This window comes from Enhydra lutris, unplaced genomic scaffold (assembly GCF_002288905.1).
Source record: "Enhydra lutris kenyoni isolate GAN:26980312 unplaced genomic scaffold, ASM228890v2 scaffoldscaffold12, whole genome shotgun sequence".
Lineage (NCBI taxonomy): Eukaryota > Metazoa > Chordata > Mammalia > Carnivora > Mustelidae > Enhydra > Enhydra lutris.
Genome location: NW_019154096.1, coordinates 49731648 through 49751236, shown reverse-complemented (window position 1 = coordinate 49751236; position 19589 = coordinate 49731648). Strand labels below are relative to the sequence as shown.

Here is a 19589-nt window from a genome sequence, read left to right as displayed (position 1 = left end):
TGAGTGGAGGCTGGGCCCGGGGAGGAGGGCTGCTCTTTCCAGGAAAGACGGGGTTGGGCTGGCTTGTTCACCGCTTTGCCCACCGTGTCCAGGGCAGGTGCGTGAGGGAGTGTTTAATCAATGACCCAGCATGTGAACGAGTGAATGAATGAATGAAGGAAGGAAGAGGTAACTCCTGGGCCAGGGCGGCTTGCTGCTGCGGGGCTGGCTGTTTCTGTTGGCTCACAGCAATCCCGGGGTGTCTCTGAGGTCCTCATCACTCACTTTGCCCCCCAGGGCCGAAACTGTGAGGTGTCCCTGGACAGCTGTTCCAGCAGCCCCTGTGGCAACGGAGGGACCTGCCATCCACAGGAGGGCGAGGATGCTGGCTTCATGTGAGTTGCCTGGTGGGGGCCAGAACCTGGTGGGAGGGGTGCTGACGGGTCTAGCACCCAAGCCTGGGTGCCTCCCTCCTCCAAGTGGGATGGCCCCGCGCTCCCTGTGCTGGGGAGGGCAGCTAGAGACCCCTCCATGCCAGGCTGGACCCCTGTTGCCCGGAGAGATGGGGGCCTGCTGAGTCTCAGCAGCACGGAGGGCTGGGGCTCAGAGCTGTGTGGCATGCCCATCCCTGCCCCAGGCCTCTCCGTGCTCGTGCCAGGGGCCAGAGGGTCTTCTGATGGTCCTGGCAATCCGTTGCTAAGGGCATATGTGTTGGCAATGCTGAGGGGCAGTGCAGGGGTGTTTTAAACCCCCTTAATCTTCACTAACTCCCAAGGCCTCTGACCTGAAGTCAAACAGCTGCTTGCTGTGCCCATGTTGCCTGATGGCAGGGCCCCTCACCCGCTGCTTGGTATCAGGCAGCCTGCGAGACAGGTGGGGAGGCCTTCCCAGAGGTGGGAGCAAGTCCCAGGCGCACCGTCCGTGGCCTCTCCCCATGATCTGGGTCCCACTGGTCACACCTGGGTAGCCGATGCCTACCCCGCCTTGGACTTCGTGAAGGGCCAGCCCTCCTGATTCCTGTCTGACCTTCCCACATAAGCGCCCCCACCACGGATTTCCCCCAGGCCCCTTCAAGGAGCCCTCCACCCCCCCCACCCCCCCGCCCAGAGCTCTCCTGGACCCAGAGTTTTTCCAGAGGAATATATAGTGTTTAGTTGCTGAAAATAAACTGCCAAGCGAACAAATCTGCTCTCTGGAAAATGATGTTGAATCTACTTGGCAAGAATGGCCAAACCTGCCTTTGCAAACCCTAATGGCCCGATGTAAAAAATAAAACACAAAATAGGCTCTCACACGTCGTCACCTTGGAAACCGTGTCCTTACAATCGTCTCCCTCCTTCTCTGGGCTTTGGCAACCGCTCCATCCAGCCCACCCCCCCCCCAACACCCGCTGGACTCTTGTGGGGGGGTGTTCTATGGAGCTTGGGCGGCTGAGAGGACCCCTCTGCAGAGGACCCCTCTGCAGAGGACGGGTGCAGCTGGGGTAGCCCCCTCCAAGCTGGAACTCTGAGCTTCTTACCTTTGTGCACACTTACCCGCGCCAAACCGGTGTTTGAACGACATTTCCTCTTGTACGTTCTTAGAGTGACGGCCAGCATTTTTCAGTGTAAGTTGAACTGTTTATTATAAAAGAGTTAATTTCCAGGATACTGTAAATATGAACCTTTAAAAATCTCCCTTTTTAGTTCACTTTTATCATTTTCCAGTGGAATCTGATGAACACAGCAATTTGATCCCATTTTTTAAAAATCACCCCAACAAGCTCATTTAACAGCTTAAACCTGTTATCGCCTTCCTTTTCTCCTCGAACTAGTATTTCGATTTTACTCCTCACACCCACCTCCATTTCTCTTCCAATGTCTATGTTTTGATGCTCAAGTCTGTTCTTAAGCCCTCTGCCCTACTTCTCTGCCACCCATAGATTTTTGTTTCTTGTCACCGTCAACCTCTGAAAAGTATCCTTTGCAGAGTGGTCATTACAATTGTCAACAATTGTAATGACATCGACAGCAACAATCGGAACCCAACTCCACAAACTTCGGTAATTGTTACACATGAAAGGAAAAGGTTACGACTCGTAATGAGCTAGATGGGGGGCTTTTTGTGTGTGCTTTTCTTCTAACTGGTTCCTGTGTCCCAGGATGAATGGGACAGAATGAGAGAAGGCTCAGCATCCAACATGTTCCTTTTTTTAATCTATGTATACAGATAGAAATGTTGGAAAGTTTGTGCACATAGATCACTGGGATTAGAAGTTTTATTGTAGCATGTCACTCAATTATTTGAAACCCTTCCGAGTTTATATGCCCAAACCCCAGACTGATCTGTCATCAAAAGTTTTTAATGCTCGATCAGCTGACCAGTCAGTGATTTTTTTTTAAATACACAGAACTGGAATGTCTTGCAAAAGTGTTTGTCCTGTCGGGAAACCTCTGCCTTCTTAATTGTCCCTTTATTTGGGTGCGCAAGGGTTTTAGGCTCCAGCAGTCCCAGCTCACACTCAGGCTGGGGAGGTGTGTGTGCATTTCTGAGGCTCTGGAGTAGGTCTTTTCAGGCAACAGTTCAAGTTCTGTGCAGAACTTGAAGGATCTGGAAAATTCTCAGACCTCTCTGACCCACCTGTCACTTGGAAGACCCCGGGTGCTCCCGGGGGGGAAGTCTCCACGAGCTGACTCCTGCTCCCCCTCCAGCCCTGTTCTCCCCTCATCCCTGATGTATGAGCTAAGTATCCCCGGCCTCTGTCCACCCTTCCCAGCCTCCGTGTGGTACCATCCCAGTACTTCCCAACTCTCGTGTGGTTGCCTATCTCCTCATTGTCTCTCCAACTAGATTGTGAGCGAGCCCCCAGAATCCAGGGCTGTTTGATTCACTCTAACCCCAGCACCTAGTGAGGGCCTGGCCCGAGGTGGGGACCAGAGCTCTGGGATGAGGATGGTCCCCGGGGGACATGGGCTTCCACCGGTGCCTCAGGAACGCTGCTGGCCTGGCTCGGGCCCACCTGGTGCGCTCTCTCCTCACCCGCTGCCCTCAGGTGTTCCTGTCCCACCGGCTTTGAAGGACCAACCTGTGAGGTGAATACAGACGACTGTGGGGAACACGCCTGTGCCAATGGGGGCGTGTGTGTGGACGGTGTGGGCAACCACAGCTGCAGGTGCCCCCTGCAGTACACCGGTAAGTGCGGTGGGTTTCATGCCCTGAGCCTGTTCCTGGCTGTGGAAGGGCCGCGGCAGGTTTCTGCTGGCCCAGCTGCCTGGCAGAGCATGGCAGCAGCTTCTCTCCCCCTTCCTCCTTCTTCCCCAGGAAGGGCCTGTGAGCAGCTGGTGGACTTCTGCTCCCCAGATTTGAACCCATGTCAGCACGAGGCCCGGTGTGTGGGTACTCCAGACGGGCCCAGGTCAGTGTTGCGGGTTTTCAGGGCCAGACAAGGGCATGGGCCTTGAAGTCCCCTCATCTCTGTTCTCCCTGTTTTATTTCCTTACTTGTCAAGTGGGTTTGGTCCTGGCTACACAGGGTCCCTGTGAGTCAGTGTGGGGACAGGGTAGTGGTGGATGCCTTGACTGCTCTGAGCCTGTCTTCCCCTCTGCAAAGTGGGCCCCCCTGTGGCTTCCTCCTGGGGTGGTTGCGAGGGTCAGATGAGCAAACGCGTGGAAAGCGCTTTGCTCCAAGGCTGACATCTGGTAGGTGCTCTGTAAAGGGCTCTTAGCTTTCCAGATCCACCATTTCTCCTCCCCAAATACAAAATGCACAAAACTCTGAAAGGCAAAAGCCCATTTGATAGCAAAATCTGGTCTGACCAGAACATATTTGGTAGTAAGACCTGACCCGCACAGTTACAAAGCTACTTAGGGTCACTATTCTTGCCATGTAGTTTGAACGTACGTAGAATTTGCTGCAGACATGTGAACATGTTTAACTAAGGGGCTGCCCCAGATCCCATTGCTGTGTTATGTGCTTTAGGCCTTGTATAACCTTTCTAAAATCCCAAAATTTCAGAATTGCAAAACCTGTCTGAATAAGAGGTCTTTGACTGTTGTCGCCTTCTTTGTTACTGGCTTATATGGAAGTGCACGGTCACAAGAAGACGACTACATGAAGGTCGTGGGCTTTTAAAATGTTTCCAACTGCAGTTTTGTAAACACAGTCCCATTTATGGGACCCGTTCCACCAGTCAGGACAGCATAGGTGGCCGGGGTTGAAAGCCTGTGGCTGAGGGACCAAACCCCAGGCACTCAGGCGAGGGTGGGGAGTGGAGCCTCCCACGGAGCCCACGGTCCAGCTGGGGCCACCCACAGACAGGGGCAGGAAGCAAGAGAGCGGGGCTCCTGAGGCCTGGTCGGAGACCGAGGGGGTGCACGGGAGCCGAAGCTGCCGCGCTTGCCGGTGAGCTGCTGGGGTGGAGTTGGCACGGCAGACCGAGCAGCAGTGGCAGACCAAGGCGTTCACCGGCTGCTCAGATGAGGGGCTGGACCTCAGGCAGCGGACTAAAGCAGGACTGACCCCCTCCCTCCCCTCTGGAGGGAGGACGGGCCTCACTCCACTGCGCCTGGGGCTCAGCGGGCATTCAGTGCATTGAGTGAGTGAGTGAAGGTGAACGTGGGCAGAGGCTTAGCTACCGCAGCATCGTTCAGACTGCAGCACAAGCCCTAGTCGTGGCCTGTGAGCCAAACGGTGGGTCAAGATGAACATTAAAAACTAAAATAGAGAGGTATCTGGTGGCTCAGGTTGTGATCTCGGGTTTAGTGCTCAGGGCGGAGTCTGCTTGTCCCTCTCCCTATGCTCTTGCCCCTGCTCGTGCTCTCTCTCAGGAATAAAAAAAACAAAACAAAACTAAAATAGAGAAACTATCTGAAAATCATGCCATTTTATGTAGTAAGGAGTAGCATTATGATGTAAACCATAATAGGTTTTGGTGTAAACCATTATGGTGTAAACCATAAAGGGGTGTCTGTGTGTGTGTGTGTGTGTGTGTGTACACATATGTACGTATATGTATTATTTGGGTAGAAAAGTATTTAACAGCTTGAAAAACTGGGAATAAAAACATCCAGGCGGGAGCAGAGCATCTGCCTGCCAGGTTGTGTGATTGAGCTGTGGAGTTTGCAGTTTAGTTTGGAGGAGTTTCCCACAGGGATCTCTTGATGGCAGCTGGGAGGGCTTCCTGGAGGAGGTGTGGTGTTGCCCAGGTTGGACTGAGGCAGGGAGAGAGAAGAGGATGTGCGAGAATCAATAGACATGAAGGCAGGGAAGTGCTGGTGGGGTGGGATTGCTGCCAGTGGAGACAGGTCTGACCACAGGGTGGGCCTAATTGGGGTGGGGCAGGACAGGGGGTGTCTTGCAAGGCTGTGACTGAAGTTGGGTGGAGTGTGCTCTGTCTGTGACAGGCAAATGGTTGCTCTCCAGATGATGGGAGCAGCACAGCAGAGCTGGGGGCTGGGGACTGGCCTGGCATCCCTGAGCGGGGGCGCTAGGTTTGCTGGGGCAGGGCTAGGAGGCTGGTCCAGTGGATTTGGGGAGGCTGAAGAGAGCTAGTTGAGCCCTACGATGCGGGGCCTTGTTCTGCTGAGCGGGTTGAGAGGGGCTGAAGTTTGGCCTTGGATGTGCTGTCAGTGGTCAGGGTGGGTCCTCCATGACAAGATCCCCTTCTCCTGCCACTGGATAGCCAACCTCCCAGCCCAGAATCTGCCCCCACACAGAGGCCCACACAAGCTCTCTTCCTGTACCAGAAAAGGGTCCCAGGATGCGCTGGGGGACATCTTTCTCTCTAGGGCTCTGTTTGACCTCCTGGTTGTCCCACAGATGCATGGGCCTTAAGGTTCTCGGTCACACACATGGCCCCCAGGCCCCACAGGTTTCTGAAGACCTGACCGCCCCCCCCAATCCTCTCCCTCACCTGTTTGCCCCTCACTCCTGTTCACCCCTCCACCCATCCCCCCAACCCCGTTCGCCTCCCAGGTGTGAGTGTGCACCAGGTTATGCAGGTGACAGCTGCAGTGAGAACGAGGATGACTGCAGGGACCACCGCTGCCAGCACGGGGCCCAGTGTGTGGACGAAGTCAACAGCTACTCTTGCCTCTGTACTGAGGGCTACAGGTGAGTGGCCCCAGGGCACCGTGAGCAACTGAGGCCTCCTAGCCTCCAGCCCCAGAGCTGGCAGGAGCGCCCAAGCACAGCTGGTGGGAGGGAGTAAGGGTCCGAGCCTGGAAGTTGGATCCTGGGGGTCTAACTGTGGCTATGCCCTCCCCAGGTGTGTGACCTGGGAAAGTTCCCCAGTCACTGAGATCATAAGCACAGGGTCCCTAAACTGTTTGGTGGAGGGACTGGGAAGTGGGTACAGAGTACTGGCCAGTGCCTGCCACGTATCTGTCCAGTGAGCCAATGAAGACCCGTCCCGGCATAAAGGTGGCTTCTCTGAAAGAGAAGGGGTAGGGCATCCCTCCCCTCCTTCTGGCCACCTACCTCCCATGCTCTCCTTGAGTCTTTTTTTTTTTAACGGTTTTATTGAGCTATAATTCACCCAGTTTCTGTATATAATTCAGTGGCTGGTAGTATACTATCAGGATTGAGCATCTATTAACCATAATCAACACTTTCATTACTCCAGGAAGAAACGCTGTTCCTATCTGTCACCCTCCACCCCAGTCTCTGCTCCGGGCAGCCAATAATCTATTACTTGTGTCTATAGAGTTGCTTGTCCGGGATGTTTCCTGTAAGTGGGATCACACCATCTGTGGTCTTCTGTGACTGTCTTCTTTCCCTTGGCATCATGGTTTTGGGCTTCATCTGCGTGGCAGCATGCATTAGAACTGCCTTCCTTTTTGTGGCCGGCTAGTATTCCACTGTATGGACAGACCACAGTTGTGGATCCGTTCCTCCGCGGAGAGACCTTTGAGTCGTTTCCGCTCTCGGAGGCCGTGAGTCCTGGTGCTGGGCATGTAGCGTGGGTCAGAACTCCCTGCTGGTGGTCCTGTCCCCTTTTATTTCTTTAGTCATTTGAGTCTTCTCTCTCTCGTGTCTGTTTTTTCTCCTGTGGCAGTAGTAAATTTGCCGGCAGACTTGACTGCCCTGAGTCATGAGTGTTTCTCAGACTTTAGTGCGCGCACGACCTTATTAAGCAGATTCAGGTTTTCTGTTCTGACAGATGCCCAGGGGGAGCGATGATGCTGTTCCAGGGACCACACTTGTTTCTCACCTTGTTCTCAGTATCCTTCTGGCTCCTAGTTCTCTCGGGAAAAGTGTTCGTTAGGAGCATCTTCTGTTTCCCATGATGTTTAGTATTTCTCTCCAGGACCATGGGAGAGAAAGCTGTCCCCTTGCCTCTTAGCTCAGCCTTCTCTGACCTGTATCTTTCCCCTTTCAGTGGGCAGTTCTGTGAGGTACCTTCCCCCGCTCCCACCCCCAGAAACCCCTGTGAGGGGACTGAGTGCCAGAATGGGGCCAACTGTGTGGACCAGGGCAGCGGGCCCGTGTGCCAGTGCCTCCCAGGCTTCGGCGGCCCTGAGTGTGAGAAGCTGCTCAGTGTCAACTTTGTGGATCGGGACACCTACCTGCAGTTCACGGACCTGCAGAACTGGCCCCGAGCCAACATCACGCTGCAGGTGCGTCGTGCCCAGGGTGCCCGGTCAGAGAAGGGAGTCAGGCAGGTCAGAGCAGTGAGGGGCATCCCTGCCTGGGAGAACTGGGAGGAGCCTGTGTTAATTAAAACCCTTTGGATGTGGGTAAAGCAGATGTGGGAAGGTTACTGGGTCACAAAAGCAATCTCCGATCAGGGAAGGAGGGAACAGGGGAAGTGGTCTCGGGGTCCTCTCTGGCCACCCTGTCTCGCCTGCTCCTCAGCACCAGTCTCCAGCACTGCACACTCTCCATATGGCTGCAACACAGCCAGAGTTGGCTCTGGGCTTCAGCTCTGGCCCTGTATTTTTAGCCTCCTGGCCCTGGGGCCCTTACTTTGTCATTCCATGTCTTGAATTTCATCTCCCAAGGTCAGTTTGTGGAGGCCTAAACGCACATCCCACTTGAACGGCACTGTTTGCCCAGCAGTTCTTGGGGACGGAGAAGAGGGAATGGTGCATGATGAAAGGATCAGAGTCCACATGTCCTCCTTGGCCAGCTCTCTTCCTCCAGCTGCACTCCCCACCCCAGCAGCCACGTCTTCCTCCTTTGCTCCCAGAGCCCCTAAGCCTCCCAACATGCTCACTGTGCTCCCCCACTTCATCACCTCTCCCACATCCCACCCACGTTCCCTGTCTGCACTACAAGAACACAGCTAGCCTAACCGCTCAATAAAATAAATTCCCCCACGTCCTCGGCACCTCCACAGAGAGGTGGGTCTGCTGCCCTGCTGTCCTGTTGCGGGCTCTGCCCTGCCAGCTGGTGGCACAGCAGTCACCGACCTCAGGGAAGATCTCTGACTGGCCTGCCTTCAGTCACTTGCCTGTCTCTGGCCCAGCCATGAAGTCCAGCCAGATGGGGTGCTATGTTGGGTCCAGCCTGGGCCCTGTGCCAGCCCTATGCGACCAGGGAGTCGCTTTACCACTTTACCAAGAAGTGGTGGGGGAAGAGGGACAAGGCAGGATCACGGCCCCTACAGCACTGTAGAGCGCTCTCCCTCCCAAGATAGCTCCAGCTTTTGCATGCATGGCTCCGGAGACAGGTACTACCTCCTGAATGGCTCCTTCCAGCTTGGGGTGGTCATGGCTGTTAAGAGCCTTTGTTTACTTGTCCTCTTGGTGGCTCCCAGAGGTCCACAGAACGGGCTACCTCACGTCCATTGGACTTTCCTCTCTGGGCAGATGCCCTTCGGTCTCTTACCTGCCCCTCCTAGCACAGTTTCCAGGCCTCAGCTGGTCCATCTGCCTTCTCCTCCTGGCAGTGGATGGCATGTGAACCAGGGGCTACTAGCTTCTGTCAGCATCCCTTGGAGGATGTGTCCCCTGGGTAGGCTGGGTTGTCAGGGGCCACCGCTCTGCACATAGCACTTATCTTCCAAATGTGGATCCCCCATCTGCCCCACCTCCCTGGGCCACTGCTACGTGGGAGAGAAAGTGCCCTTGCCCCACAGGTCTCCACGGCAGAGGACAACGGGATCTTGCTGTACAATGGGGACAATGACCACATTGCAGTGGAGCTATATCAGGGTCATGTGCGTGTCAGCTATGACCCAGGCAGCTACCCCAGCTCTGCCATCTACAGGTAAGGGTCCATCATGCCCACTGCCCTCCCTCAGGGTCTCCTGGTTCAAGAGCAGGCAGTTATCGGGACCACCAGAACTGGGCTGCTCTAGTGGGAAGGGCCTTTGAACCATCTAGTGCGGTCCCAGCTTGGAGCTGAGGCCCGAGCAGTGGGCCCACCCTTCCCTATCCCATCTTCTCACTGGGGTTTCTTTAGGGGGAAGGGAGAGATGGTAAGTTGGAAACCCCTGTCCCAAACTGCTCAGCTTTGCCCAGGGAGTTCCAAGGAGGGAAGCAGGAGGGACTAGGCCCTAGGCCACAGTCTATACACCCTCCTTCCTTAGAGATGTTATTCCTTGGGAAGCAGCTGCGTACCAGTGGCCTTTCTGGGGAAGGGCCCAGGCAGAGATGGGCCAAACTGAAGCCCATTCCCTGGGGTGGGGGCACCCCATCTTCTTCCAGTGCCGAGACAATCAATGATGGGCAGTTCCATACCGTTGAGCTGGTCACGTTTGACCAGATGGTGAATCTCTCCATCGATGGAGGCAGTCCCATGACCATGGACAATTTTGGCAAACACTACACGCTGAACAGCGAGGCCCCCCTCTATGTGGGAGGTAAGGACCTGGCCCAGGGAGAGGCTGAGGCTCACTTAGGTGATGGCGACAGCCATTCTAGGTGGGGCCTCTGTTGCTCTCTGGCCTAAGGCTTGCCAGGAGGGCTGATGCCCAGGCCACTGGACTGGAGGGGGTATTCCAGTCCACTGGTGGATGGCCCTTCCTGTCTGGAGTCCAGGCTGACCAAGGACAGGTACCTTGGGTTTGGTTTGGGGAGCCTGGAGCTTTCCCAGTTGTTTTCCAAAATGGGCACCTTTGCTCTTGGCTCTGGACCACCAGGAGCTTGTCAAGTGCTCAGGTTCTCAGAGCTCTCCGTGGCCCAGAGCTGCTGCATGAGGCTCCAGCAGAGTCCCCGCATCAGCTGGGGTGCTCCAGCTGGCTTTCCATGCTTTGTACCTGCAAACATTTCCAGGTGCAGATAAGTCAAGTTTCTGCAATAGTGGGGTTTTCTTGGTGCTGTGGAGGGCCTTGGTGAGACTCTTGAGCAGGAAGGGAGGAGAGAACCCTGAGTTCTCATTCCAGCTCTGTGGTTTATTAGTTGTACAACTTCAGGCAAGTCACTGAGTACCAGATGGGGTTTAGCAATTCCGACCTCAGGGTTGCTGCAACGACCACAAAAGCAGGTGACAAAGCTCTAGACCCAGGTCCTCCGGCTGCTCTTGGAGTAAGGAGGTAAGAGCTGGTGTCCTGCAGTGCAGGAAGGAGCCTCGGGTGAGGGCAGCCTGAGCTTAGACACCCGGGGCTCTTTGTCAGCTGGCTGCTACAGGCTTGGCGCCCCTGGGCTCTAGTCCTAGAGGGCGCAGGTTTTCTTTTTCTTCCGGGAAAGGAGTCTGGACCCTCCAAGGTGGCAAAGGACCTTGGCCCAGGGTTGCAAAGACCGAAGGACAGAGGCTGAGGGCAGGAGGGAACCCTGTGCAGATGCCCAGCAGACCTCAGTCATGAGTGCCAAGCATGGTCTGAGCCTGCCTCAGCCCAGCTCTGTCCCCTCCTGCCCCCCGTGCCCCCCAGGGATGCCTGTGGATGTGAACTCCGCCGCCTTCCGCCTGTGGCAGATCCTCAATGGCACCAGCTTCCATGGCTGCATCCGAAACCTCTACATCAACAACGAGCTGCAGGACTTCACCAAGACACGGATGAAGCCAGGCGTGGTGCCGGGCTGTGAGCCCTGCCGGAAGCTCTACTGCCTCCATGGGATCTGCCAGCCCAACGCCACCCCGGGGCCCGTGTGCCATTGTGAGGCCGGCTGGGGGGGCCTACACTGTGACCAACCAGCGGACGGGCCCTGCCATGGCCACAAGTGAGCCCTCGCCCCCTGCCCCACCTGCAGGTTCCCTTCCCTTGCCTGCCAGCTCCTATCCCCAGGGTGAGGGCTGCTGTATGGACTGTATTAAACCCCTCCAAACTGGAACATGTGGCCCAACAAATGATTTTGATTTTTTCTAGTTTCCAGTTTTTATTAATAGGAAGAGGGCCCTAGGGGTGGCCAGGGGTGACAGAATCCCATTTTGCTCCCTTTTGCTCTTGGGTACAGTAGAACATCCCCTGACACCATGATTGGGGTTGTGGGGTGCCCTCGGACTGGACTGGCGGCAGCCTATTCTCATAGTACCTTTCCTCCGTTCCCTCTAGGTGTGTCCACGGGAAGTGTGTGCCCCTCGATGCTCTTTCCTACAACTGCCAGTGCCAGGATGGGTACTCGGGGGCTCTGTGCAACCAGGCCGGGGCACTTGTGGACCCCTGTGGGGGCCTGCGGTGCCTCCACGGCCACTGCCAGGCCTTGGCTACCAAGGGGGCACACTGTGTGTGTGACCCTGGCTTTTCGGGCGAGCTGTGTGAGCAAGGTCAGGGGCCCCCCTCCTGACATGCCCTCTCCACAACTTGCAGTAGTGACTTGACTTTTCCTCCTCCAAACCTGGCATCCCCTTCTGTGCCCCCTCCCCTCTCCTGCACCCTGGACTGCTCTTGGACTGTAGTACCTCTGGGCTTTGAGCCCCACCACCAGACACATGGCCCAGCTTGCCCTAAAGCCCCCTTACCCAGGGCATGTACCCCCTTACCCATGACCCCTGTAGCTGGTGGGGGGGTCGCCCCTTACAGAAGAGACTGCCCAGGGTAACAGCTCCTACCCAAACCTCCACATCTTGGCCCTGTTACCTTGGGCCCCTGGGAGCAGCAGAAGCCTGAGGGTTGGGAACTCTTTCCCAGGCCCTCCCTGGCCCCTGTGACCAAGATGCTTCTGCTGGAATAGAGACTGCTGAGGCTGGGCAGAGGGAAGTCCAGAACACAAGCACCTTCAGGGTCCCGCAGACCCCCTGCTCCTGGCACAATTTCCTTCTCTCTTCTTGCTTTCCCAGCTGCCAGCCTCCTCTTGCATGGAGCCCACTTACCTGGCAGCCCACGCTGTCCTGGAGGGTCCTGGCAGCTAGAAAGTTCTTCCTTCCTACTCACTGGACTGTGGGCCCAGGAGGAAGACCGTGCATGTGCATGTCTGGTGGGGACGGAGGTGGAGTCTGAGCGCTGGAGGACCTGGTCCTTGGAGGCTGCCTCTCCTCCTCCTCTTGCCCTCCCCCTGGGCCGGCCTTGGCCCACGGGTGGGCCCTGAGGCTCTCTCTTGGTGTCTGTCCTATCCAGAGTCCGAGTGCCGGGGGGACCCTGTCCGGGACTTTCACCAGGTCCAGAGGGGCTATGCCATCTGCCAGACCACGCGCCCGCTGTCATGGGTGGAGTGCCGGGGCTCATGCCCAGGTCAGGGCTGCTGCCAGGGCCTGCGGCTGAAGCGGAGGAAGTTCACCTTTGAGTGCAGCGACGGGACCTCTTTTGCGGAGGAGGTGGAGAAGCCCACCAAGTGTGGCTGTGCTGTCTGCGCGTAGTGCCTGGCTGGACAGGGAGGGGTGAGGTGGGCAAGGGGACACGGCAGCAGCGGAGCCCAGTGGCCTGCAGCCGGGCTGGGGGTGTGGGCCAGCGGAGCAGCTCCTAGGCCGACCTCCCGGAGCAACAGCACTGGGGGCGGGATGGGTGGGCGCGGCCCGGGCTGCAGGCTGCCCTCTCCGGAAGTGCCTTGCACAAATAGGCGCTTAATAAATATTTGTTGAATGAATGTGTGCTTGAGGTCAGGCCAAGAGTGCAGAATGGTGACACCCCCTGCTTGCTTACTACTTGGGTCTGAAGAAGGGACTGGCCCCTTCCCAAACCAGCTTTTCCTTCTCACCTGTGGCCCATACTGGCCTCAGAAGGCCCTTGCCCCCTGCGGATGACCTGGAAGCCTCCCCTGGGGTAGCCAGCCTGGCTCTCTGCTCCACTTGCTGCTGCAGCATCCGCTAGCAGTAGGCCAGGCTGCAGAGGGAAAGGGCCCCTCCTGCTGGCCAGGAAGGGACTGACCCTTGCCCCCTGGGCTGAGGAGCCCTGAAGCCACTGCTCCATGGGGAAGGAGGCTGGGGAGGGAGGTGGGTCTTAGGACCAGTTCTCTAAATCCTAAAGTTAGGGGTTGACCACAGTAGCTTCAAGGAAGGTGGAGGCAGTGTCCCCTGGGTCTGTTTGGGGTGGCGATCCCACCAGAGAGAATGGGGGGCGGGGAAGTGAAGGGGAGGTTAGTTCTTGGCTCCAGCTGAATAACCACCCCATCCAGACACTGACCACCAAAGGGGTATTGGTCCTGTGCTCTCCTAGCCCCTAGCCAGGGAGGGGTCTGCTCCCATGGACACAGGGCTCAGATCCCTCACAGTGCAGACCAGTAGGGAGCAGCAGTACAGCCACCATGAAACCTCTGCTGCCTCTGTGACTTTGGGCCTCCATCTCCTCAGCCATCAGATAGTGAGGTGGTTTGACTGAACATAGGTAGGAGCAATGTAGACCCTCCCACTGTGGCTCCAGAAGGGAGGCTGGAGGAGCCAGAAGATCCACTGTCATTAATCACATCAACAAGTGTTTACCTGCCTAAGGGCTGCTCTACTGGACAGATATGAATGAATGTAGCGCATCCCAGGAGGAAATAGGATGCCTGGGAAGAGAGGAGCGGAAGGCTCCAACCACCAACCACAGACACTGGCCCACCTAGAGCTGCTCACTTAGGCATTTGCAAGGAAGGACTCTTTGAAGAGTCACTGAATGGCCACGTGACCACAAATCCTTCTTTTCCATGCAGAAAACACAAAAAGCTTATCTTTAAAGAGCAAACTGGCTAGCAGATAGGTCACTCTCCTGCCCAGATGTCTCCCCAAGAGTATGTGGCCCCAGGGGACCGCAGTGGGCAAGGGGAGTGAGCATGTCCCTTTCCTGGCCCCTTCCATCTACAACCAGAAGACAGGGCTGGGGGAGCAGGCTGTGGTGTGGTTGAGGTGGTCTTGTGCCCATATCCTTAGCCACCACGGTGGGGAGGGGGAGGAGAAGCGGGAGCTCTGGATGCTGAACAGCAGAGGGCTGGAGCCCCTTAAAACTGGGGAAACCTGACATGTTCCACTACACTGGGACTCCGGCCAGTGAGTTTGAGTCCCAGAAGTCCTGTAACGCAAAGGGGATCTGTCCTGCCCAAGTGCAGAGGTGTTCTCATGGCGGGCTCGGCTTTTCACCAGGGACAGGGCTCTACTGTAGTTCTGAGCAAGGCTGCGGTGCCCCTCCCCTCCATGCACAGCAGTGGGGGCTTTGAGAGGCTTCTCCTAGGCCTGCATGTCATCCCTCTGTTACCTACAGTTTCTGGGTCCCTGGGGGACTGCGGCGAGCAGCTCTAGCACGAGGCAGGTGCTGATCTATGGACGAAAGCTCAAGTGTAGCTAGCTCACTTTTGTGTGGAAGACAGGCATTCTGGGGCCACCGGCCCCGAGACACTTACCTGCCTTTGGCCATCACTGTTCCCCATTGCCCTGGAGTAGATGAGACTCCCTGGGCTTGAGGGGCACCCACTGACAGCAGCCTCTTCACCTGCAGATAGGTGACGGCTGCCAGGAGTCCTGCACTCCCAAATGCCAGGGGGTCTGGGGGGGGGTCTGTTCACAGGGAGTGCCCTGTGAGCTGGCCATGGCCCTCACCCACCCCTCCATGACACCCCACATCCCAGCCTGGCTGCCTGGCCCCACGCTCACCCTCTGTCAAGCTGGAAGGCTGGGCTCTGCCACAGGAGTGCAGGCAGCAGGGGGCCGAGCTCCGTGGCCCAGATCCACATTTCCTCAGCTTACCCACCAACCTGCAAGTTGCTAAGGAGCCGGATCAGCACTCCGCTTGCCTGTTCACACTGAGGCCCAGAAGGCTCTGGCCAGATCATCTCTGCTAAACCACCTCCATACCCGGTCACCCCTTCAGTAAAGACCTTCGATCGCTTTGATGTCGCCACTGGCTCTCTCCATTAAACACGCGCTGAAGAGACACAAGCAGGACAAGTCCTGGGGTTGCTGCTGCCACTGCTGGCCACGGCAGCCCCGGCTTCCTGTGAAGGTGTCGGGAAAAGGCCAGACTCGTCTCCTTTTTGCCTGCTATTAGCCTAACCACGAAAGTATCTCTTTATACAGAATACTTAACAGATTCTAATATATATATTTGTATTTCATTTTGTTACAGTATTTTTATATGTTAAAGTCAATATCTGGTGTCTCGTTTTGCTTTTCAGATGCGGTGTGGTTGTGACATTTTGTTTAGGGGTTTCTGCAGTCTTGTCACTCTTTTAGAGACTGGTTTAGAACAGGCCCATGAGGGAGCCACACCTACCCTTTCCCTAGAATTGTTCTAGAACGTGCTGGATATTGTCTGTTGTCTTCCATGTGAACATGACATTGATTCACTCAGGTTCTGCCTTGTTGATCTCTTTTTCTGCACCAAGGATGAGCCCGGGGCTGCTGACATGGCTGCCTCCCAGGGCTTGGGGATTTCTGAGCTGCCCACACACTGGCCATAATCCAGAGATGGCCCTCAGATGCAGCACATATAGGACATCTGCCCTTGGAACTCTCTGGTCTTCCTGAAGTGGCAGAGGAGATGGGTTCCTCCTGAAGGAGGAAGGGGAGTTCCAGGGGATGGCTGGGTCAGAGCTCCCTGGGGATGTCAGGACAGGCAGACCCTGGTATGGCACAGCACAGCACAGCACACACAGAGACGTGGAGAGGCTACTCAGCCTTATTTCCCTTCAAGTGTTTCCCACACCCACATTTTGTGTTTGCCACCAGAGCCACACCCACATTTGACCTGGCTCTGAAGGTTTCAGTTCATCAGGGCTACAGATTAGAAAGCAATGTGGCTTCTGAAACTGTCCTATAAGGTTAACCTGTCACCATGAACCAGTGGTACATAGGGATCAGAGGAGAAAGAAGGCAAACATACTTCTATGGTAGTTCCACTATGATTTCAGACTGCAAAATTGCTCTTGGGAGTTTGCGTGATATGAGCGTCTAGGGGAGACTGAGCCCTGGTAGTCAGGCGGGGCAAGGCCCCTACCACCAAGGGAACCCAGCTGGCCCTCCTCTGTTGCCACAACTACAGACTGATTTCCCACTAGATCATAATGATGGTTGCCCAAGTCATACCTTAACAGCACGTGGTCACCTTGAAAGTGGGCAGTGATGGTTAACAGCAGTGCCTGCAAAGCAACTAGCCATTTGGGAAGCAATGTAATGACCTGGGTATAAAAGAGAAAATGGGTTAAAATACGGTTGTAAGCTCAGGTGTCTGGACAGTGGGTTACCTAAGTAAGTCAATCGGCTACATGCCCATCTGGCCCCTTGTTTGTATCTTCTTCTTCTTTTTTTTTTTTTTAAAGATTTTATTTATTTATTTGACAGAGATCACAAGTAGGCAGAGAGGCAGGCAGAGAGAGAGGGGGAAGCAGGCTCCCTGCTGAGCAGAGAGCCCGATGCGAGGCTCGATCCCAGGACCCTGGGATCATGACCTGAGCCGAAAGCAGAGGCCTTAACCCACTGAGCCACCCAGGTGCCCCTGTTTGTATCTTCTGATAAAGAGACCTATTTCCCTACTGTTAAAAAGGGAAAAAAGGGACTGTGGTGACCTTAAAGGCACACTTCCCAATCTACTGAGCTCCAGCAGATTCTTACCATGCACTAACTTTACCAGATCTTCACTATCATTTTCTAAAAGAGAAGCCAGAAACCAAAATTTTATGTCAACACTCATAGTGTATAATTTTTTAAACACTAGGCTAAATAAAACACATCTGTGAGCCACCAGTTTACAACCTCTGAGTTAAAGTGAAGTAAGGAGCAAATTTATCAGTTCAAAGGAAATCCCCAGCCAAGGAAATGGGCATAGCAGGGCTTGGCTGGGGAGTGGAAGCAACAGAAAGAATGAATGACCATGCTTCCAACTAGCGTTGCCTAGTTTTCCTGAGATCGGCGCTAATGCATCCCTATTGTCCCAATGCCCTGTGCTCTCAAGAGAGAATTCTCCAGATGGTCCCTCACCCCCAGCCAGTCAGTGTGCACCTCTGAGATACAGTCTAGTTATTCTACCGTAGGATCAGTATGGGAGGAAAAGAAGTCTCTTTTAACAATGAAAAGTCCTAACATGGAACAAGATGTCTCTCCTAATCCAGATTGGGAGGTAGCCCGATTGTCAGCTGCAGGGTTATGTTTACTGGATATAGTTCTGGGTGTCAGTGGCCACCGTCCTCTAACTTATTAATGAAATCATGGCTGATTCCACAGGAATCAATGGCCCCCTGGATGCTTACACGGACCCCGCTCAAGCAGAACTGAAAGAATACAGTGGAACAGGTCACAAGGCTAGGAAATGCAAGAATTTCCTGCCAGCTTTCTGCCAGCCCCCAACATGGACTCTAGGGAATGGGGGCAGCCCTCCTGAGGGGCTGTACGGATCACCCCCAAATTTAACAGTGGCTTACCTGGTTCAGCTGCTCCCTGCCCCTAGGATGAAGCACGGGTGCCTTTCCAAGTCTGCGGTGGGAATTCCCAAGGATTCGTCCATGGTGTTCTCTTGCCCCTGAAGTTAGGCATACCTCACAAAATGGCCACAGATCTACCAAACAGTGCTCCGTTAAGTCCCGACACCGCGGTTGAGGCAAAAGTACAAAGAAGTACTGTTTTTTGTTCCTTCTGGCAACTTCTCAACTTCGCCAGAGGCTGCAAGTGGAATACCGGGCTTCCATGTGTTCTGCTCCCTCTCCAGTAACTACACAAACACACTTTAATATCAAAGAAGTTTAATACGCTGCAATAAAATAAGCGCCTAGAAAAAGCTCATGGAATAGATGTCAATGTTAGAGAAATCCCTCCCACACATCCTCTAGTTCCATACCCCATCCCTCAAACCCAGACAAGAAAATCTGAAACAACAAAGGAAATCCTTCCAAGCTTGGATTTCAGTGAGGGCCCCTTTACCAGTAACAAGAACACAGTTTCCTATATGGCCTAATAGGAAAGTAAAACACAGAAGCACAAAAAATCCACAGATTCCAATATTTAAGAGACGTGGTACATATTCAAAGTTAAAATAACTCCAACTTTTATAGCTATACATATTGTTTTAAAGCAACTTAATATATTTTTAAATTTCATATATACACTCTCAAAGGTTCTTCAGGTGAGGTATGTAAACATTGTCTAATGAAAATTTTTCAATGTTTCAAACCAACAAATTCACAGCATACATTGAATTTTCATCCATTAAAGACACAGTATTTTCCTACACTCACTAACATCATGGAAATCCAGGCCCAAGAGATACACGCTGATCATCCAGATTACCATCTGCAGAATTTCTCAATTCACTGCTCTTGGAAAGACCACCCTCGCATAGGTTAGGAGCACACGCTTGGTACTGGACAGGGGCTAGGCCCTCTGGAGACTCTCTCCTTGGGCATCTGGATCACTGGCTAAGACTCACAAGACAGCAAAAAGGAGCACATCTGAACAACTACAAGATTGACCTCGGCAATGACAACACTGGGAGGAACCAGAAAGACCTTAAAGGAACGGTAGAGATTCATCTTAGAGCTCCCTGGATCCACAGCCGGATCAGCAGCCCCTGCCCTAATCTCATTCTGAAGGGTCGTGGCCTAAAAAGAATAAAAACCCAACACGGCACCTGAGCTTCAGTTAAATTGCATGGGCCTCCTATGCCCCCCTGGCCCCTGAAAGGCATTGACTCTAGCCTGAAGTAGGACCCTGGGCTGTGCTTTTCATACAGGTTGGGGTTGAATTTCTTAGTATCATAATGCATACGGGAAAATAATGCCATGAGTTCACAAAGACGACCAGTGCCTCCACACAGGCACTGGCCAGTGACCTTGGAGGAGCTCAATTTTGAAAACTACTTGTTCCCTGAGGGTAAACAGCAGGCTTCTATTGAGATTAAGTGAGGCTAATAAGGGGATTATTTATTACAAGGTAATAATACTTGGGGAGCCTCAGGCCATAGTTCTATTTTACTCCCACATAATCTACAATGCCCCCTCCCTGCCCTCCCACCACCACGAGTAGTCACCTTCCCAATGACACAATATAGGTCAGTTTCTTTCCTCTTGCTTGCTTTCAGGCTCAGCAATGGAAAGTTTTATCCTAACGCACCCACTTCAATCTAAAAAAACACTAGTGAAAAATTCCAAACACCATCATAAATACAAAAGAGAAGACATATCCCAAAAGCCTAAAAAACTACATTATTCTATTCATGGTTATTGGGGTGTGGGGTATTTTTCATAAAGTTTAGGACGGTCACAGGAGAGGCTGCTCAACAGCTCAGAAAGCTGTGGAACTGGACACGCTGGAAGCCACGGAAGAGGGACTGCCTGCCTCGCTCAGCTCTAAAGAGTTTTTACCCCAGACATTTCAAACCCAGGCACAGAGGAGGACCCCAGGAAATGGGCTTAGTC

At 54.2% G+C, this 19589-nt stretch overlaps 1 protein-coding gene across 1 annotated transcript in view; it reads left to right on the top strand.

Moving 5' to 3' along the window:
• LOC111144820 (slit guidance ligand 1) overlaps positions 1–12716 on the top strand; it is a 163680-nt gene extending 150964 nt beyond the window's left edge. Inside the window, exons 28-37 of the mRNA XM_022499320.1 lie at positions 277–374; positions 3011–3154; positions 3284–3373; positions 5932–6069; positions 7337–7574; positions 9038–9168; positions 9609–9763; positions 10772–11060; positions 11393–11604; positions 12395–12716. Coding sequence (XP_022355028.1) covers positions 277–374; positions 3011–3154; positions 3284–3373; positions 5932–6069; positions 7337–7574; positions 9038–9168; positions 9609–9763; positions 10772–11060; positions 11393–11604; positions 12395–12633 — 1734 coding nt within the window. The 3' untranslated portion in view covers positions 12634–12716. The remainder of the gene's footprint in view (positions 1–276; positions 375–3010; positions 3155–3283; positions 3374–5931; positions 6070–7336; positions 7575–9037; positions 9169–9608; positions 9764–10771; positions 11061–11392; positions 11605–12394) is intronic.
• The last annotated feature ends 6873 nt before the right edge of the window (positions 12717–19589 follow it).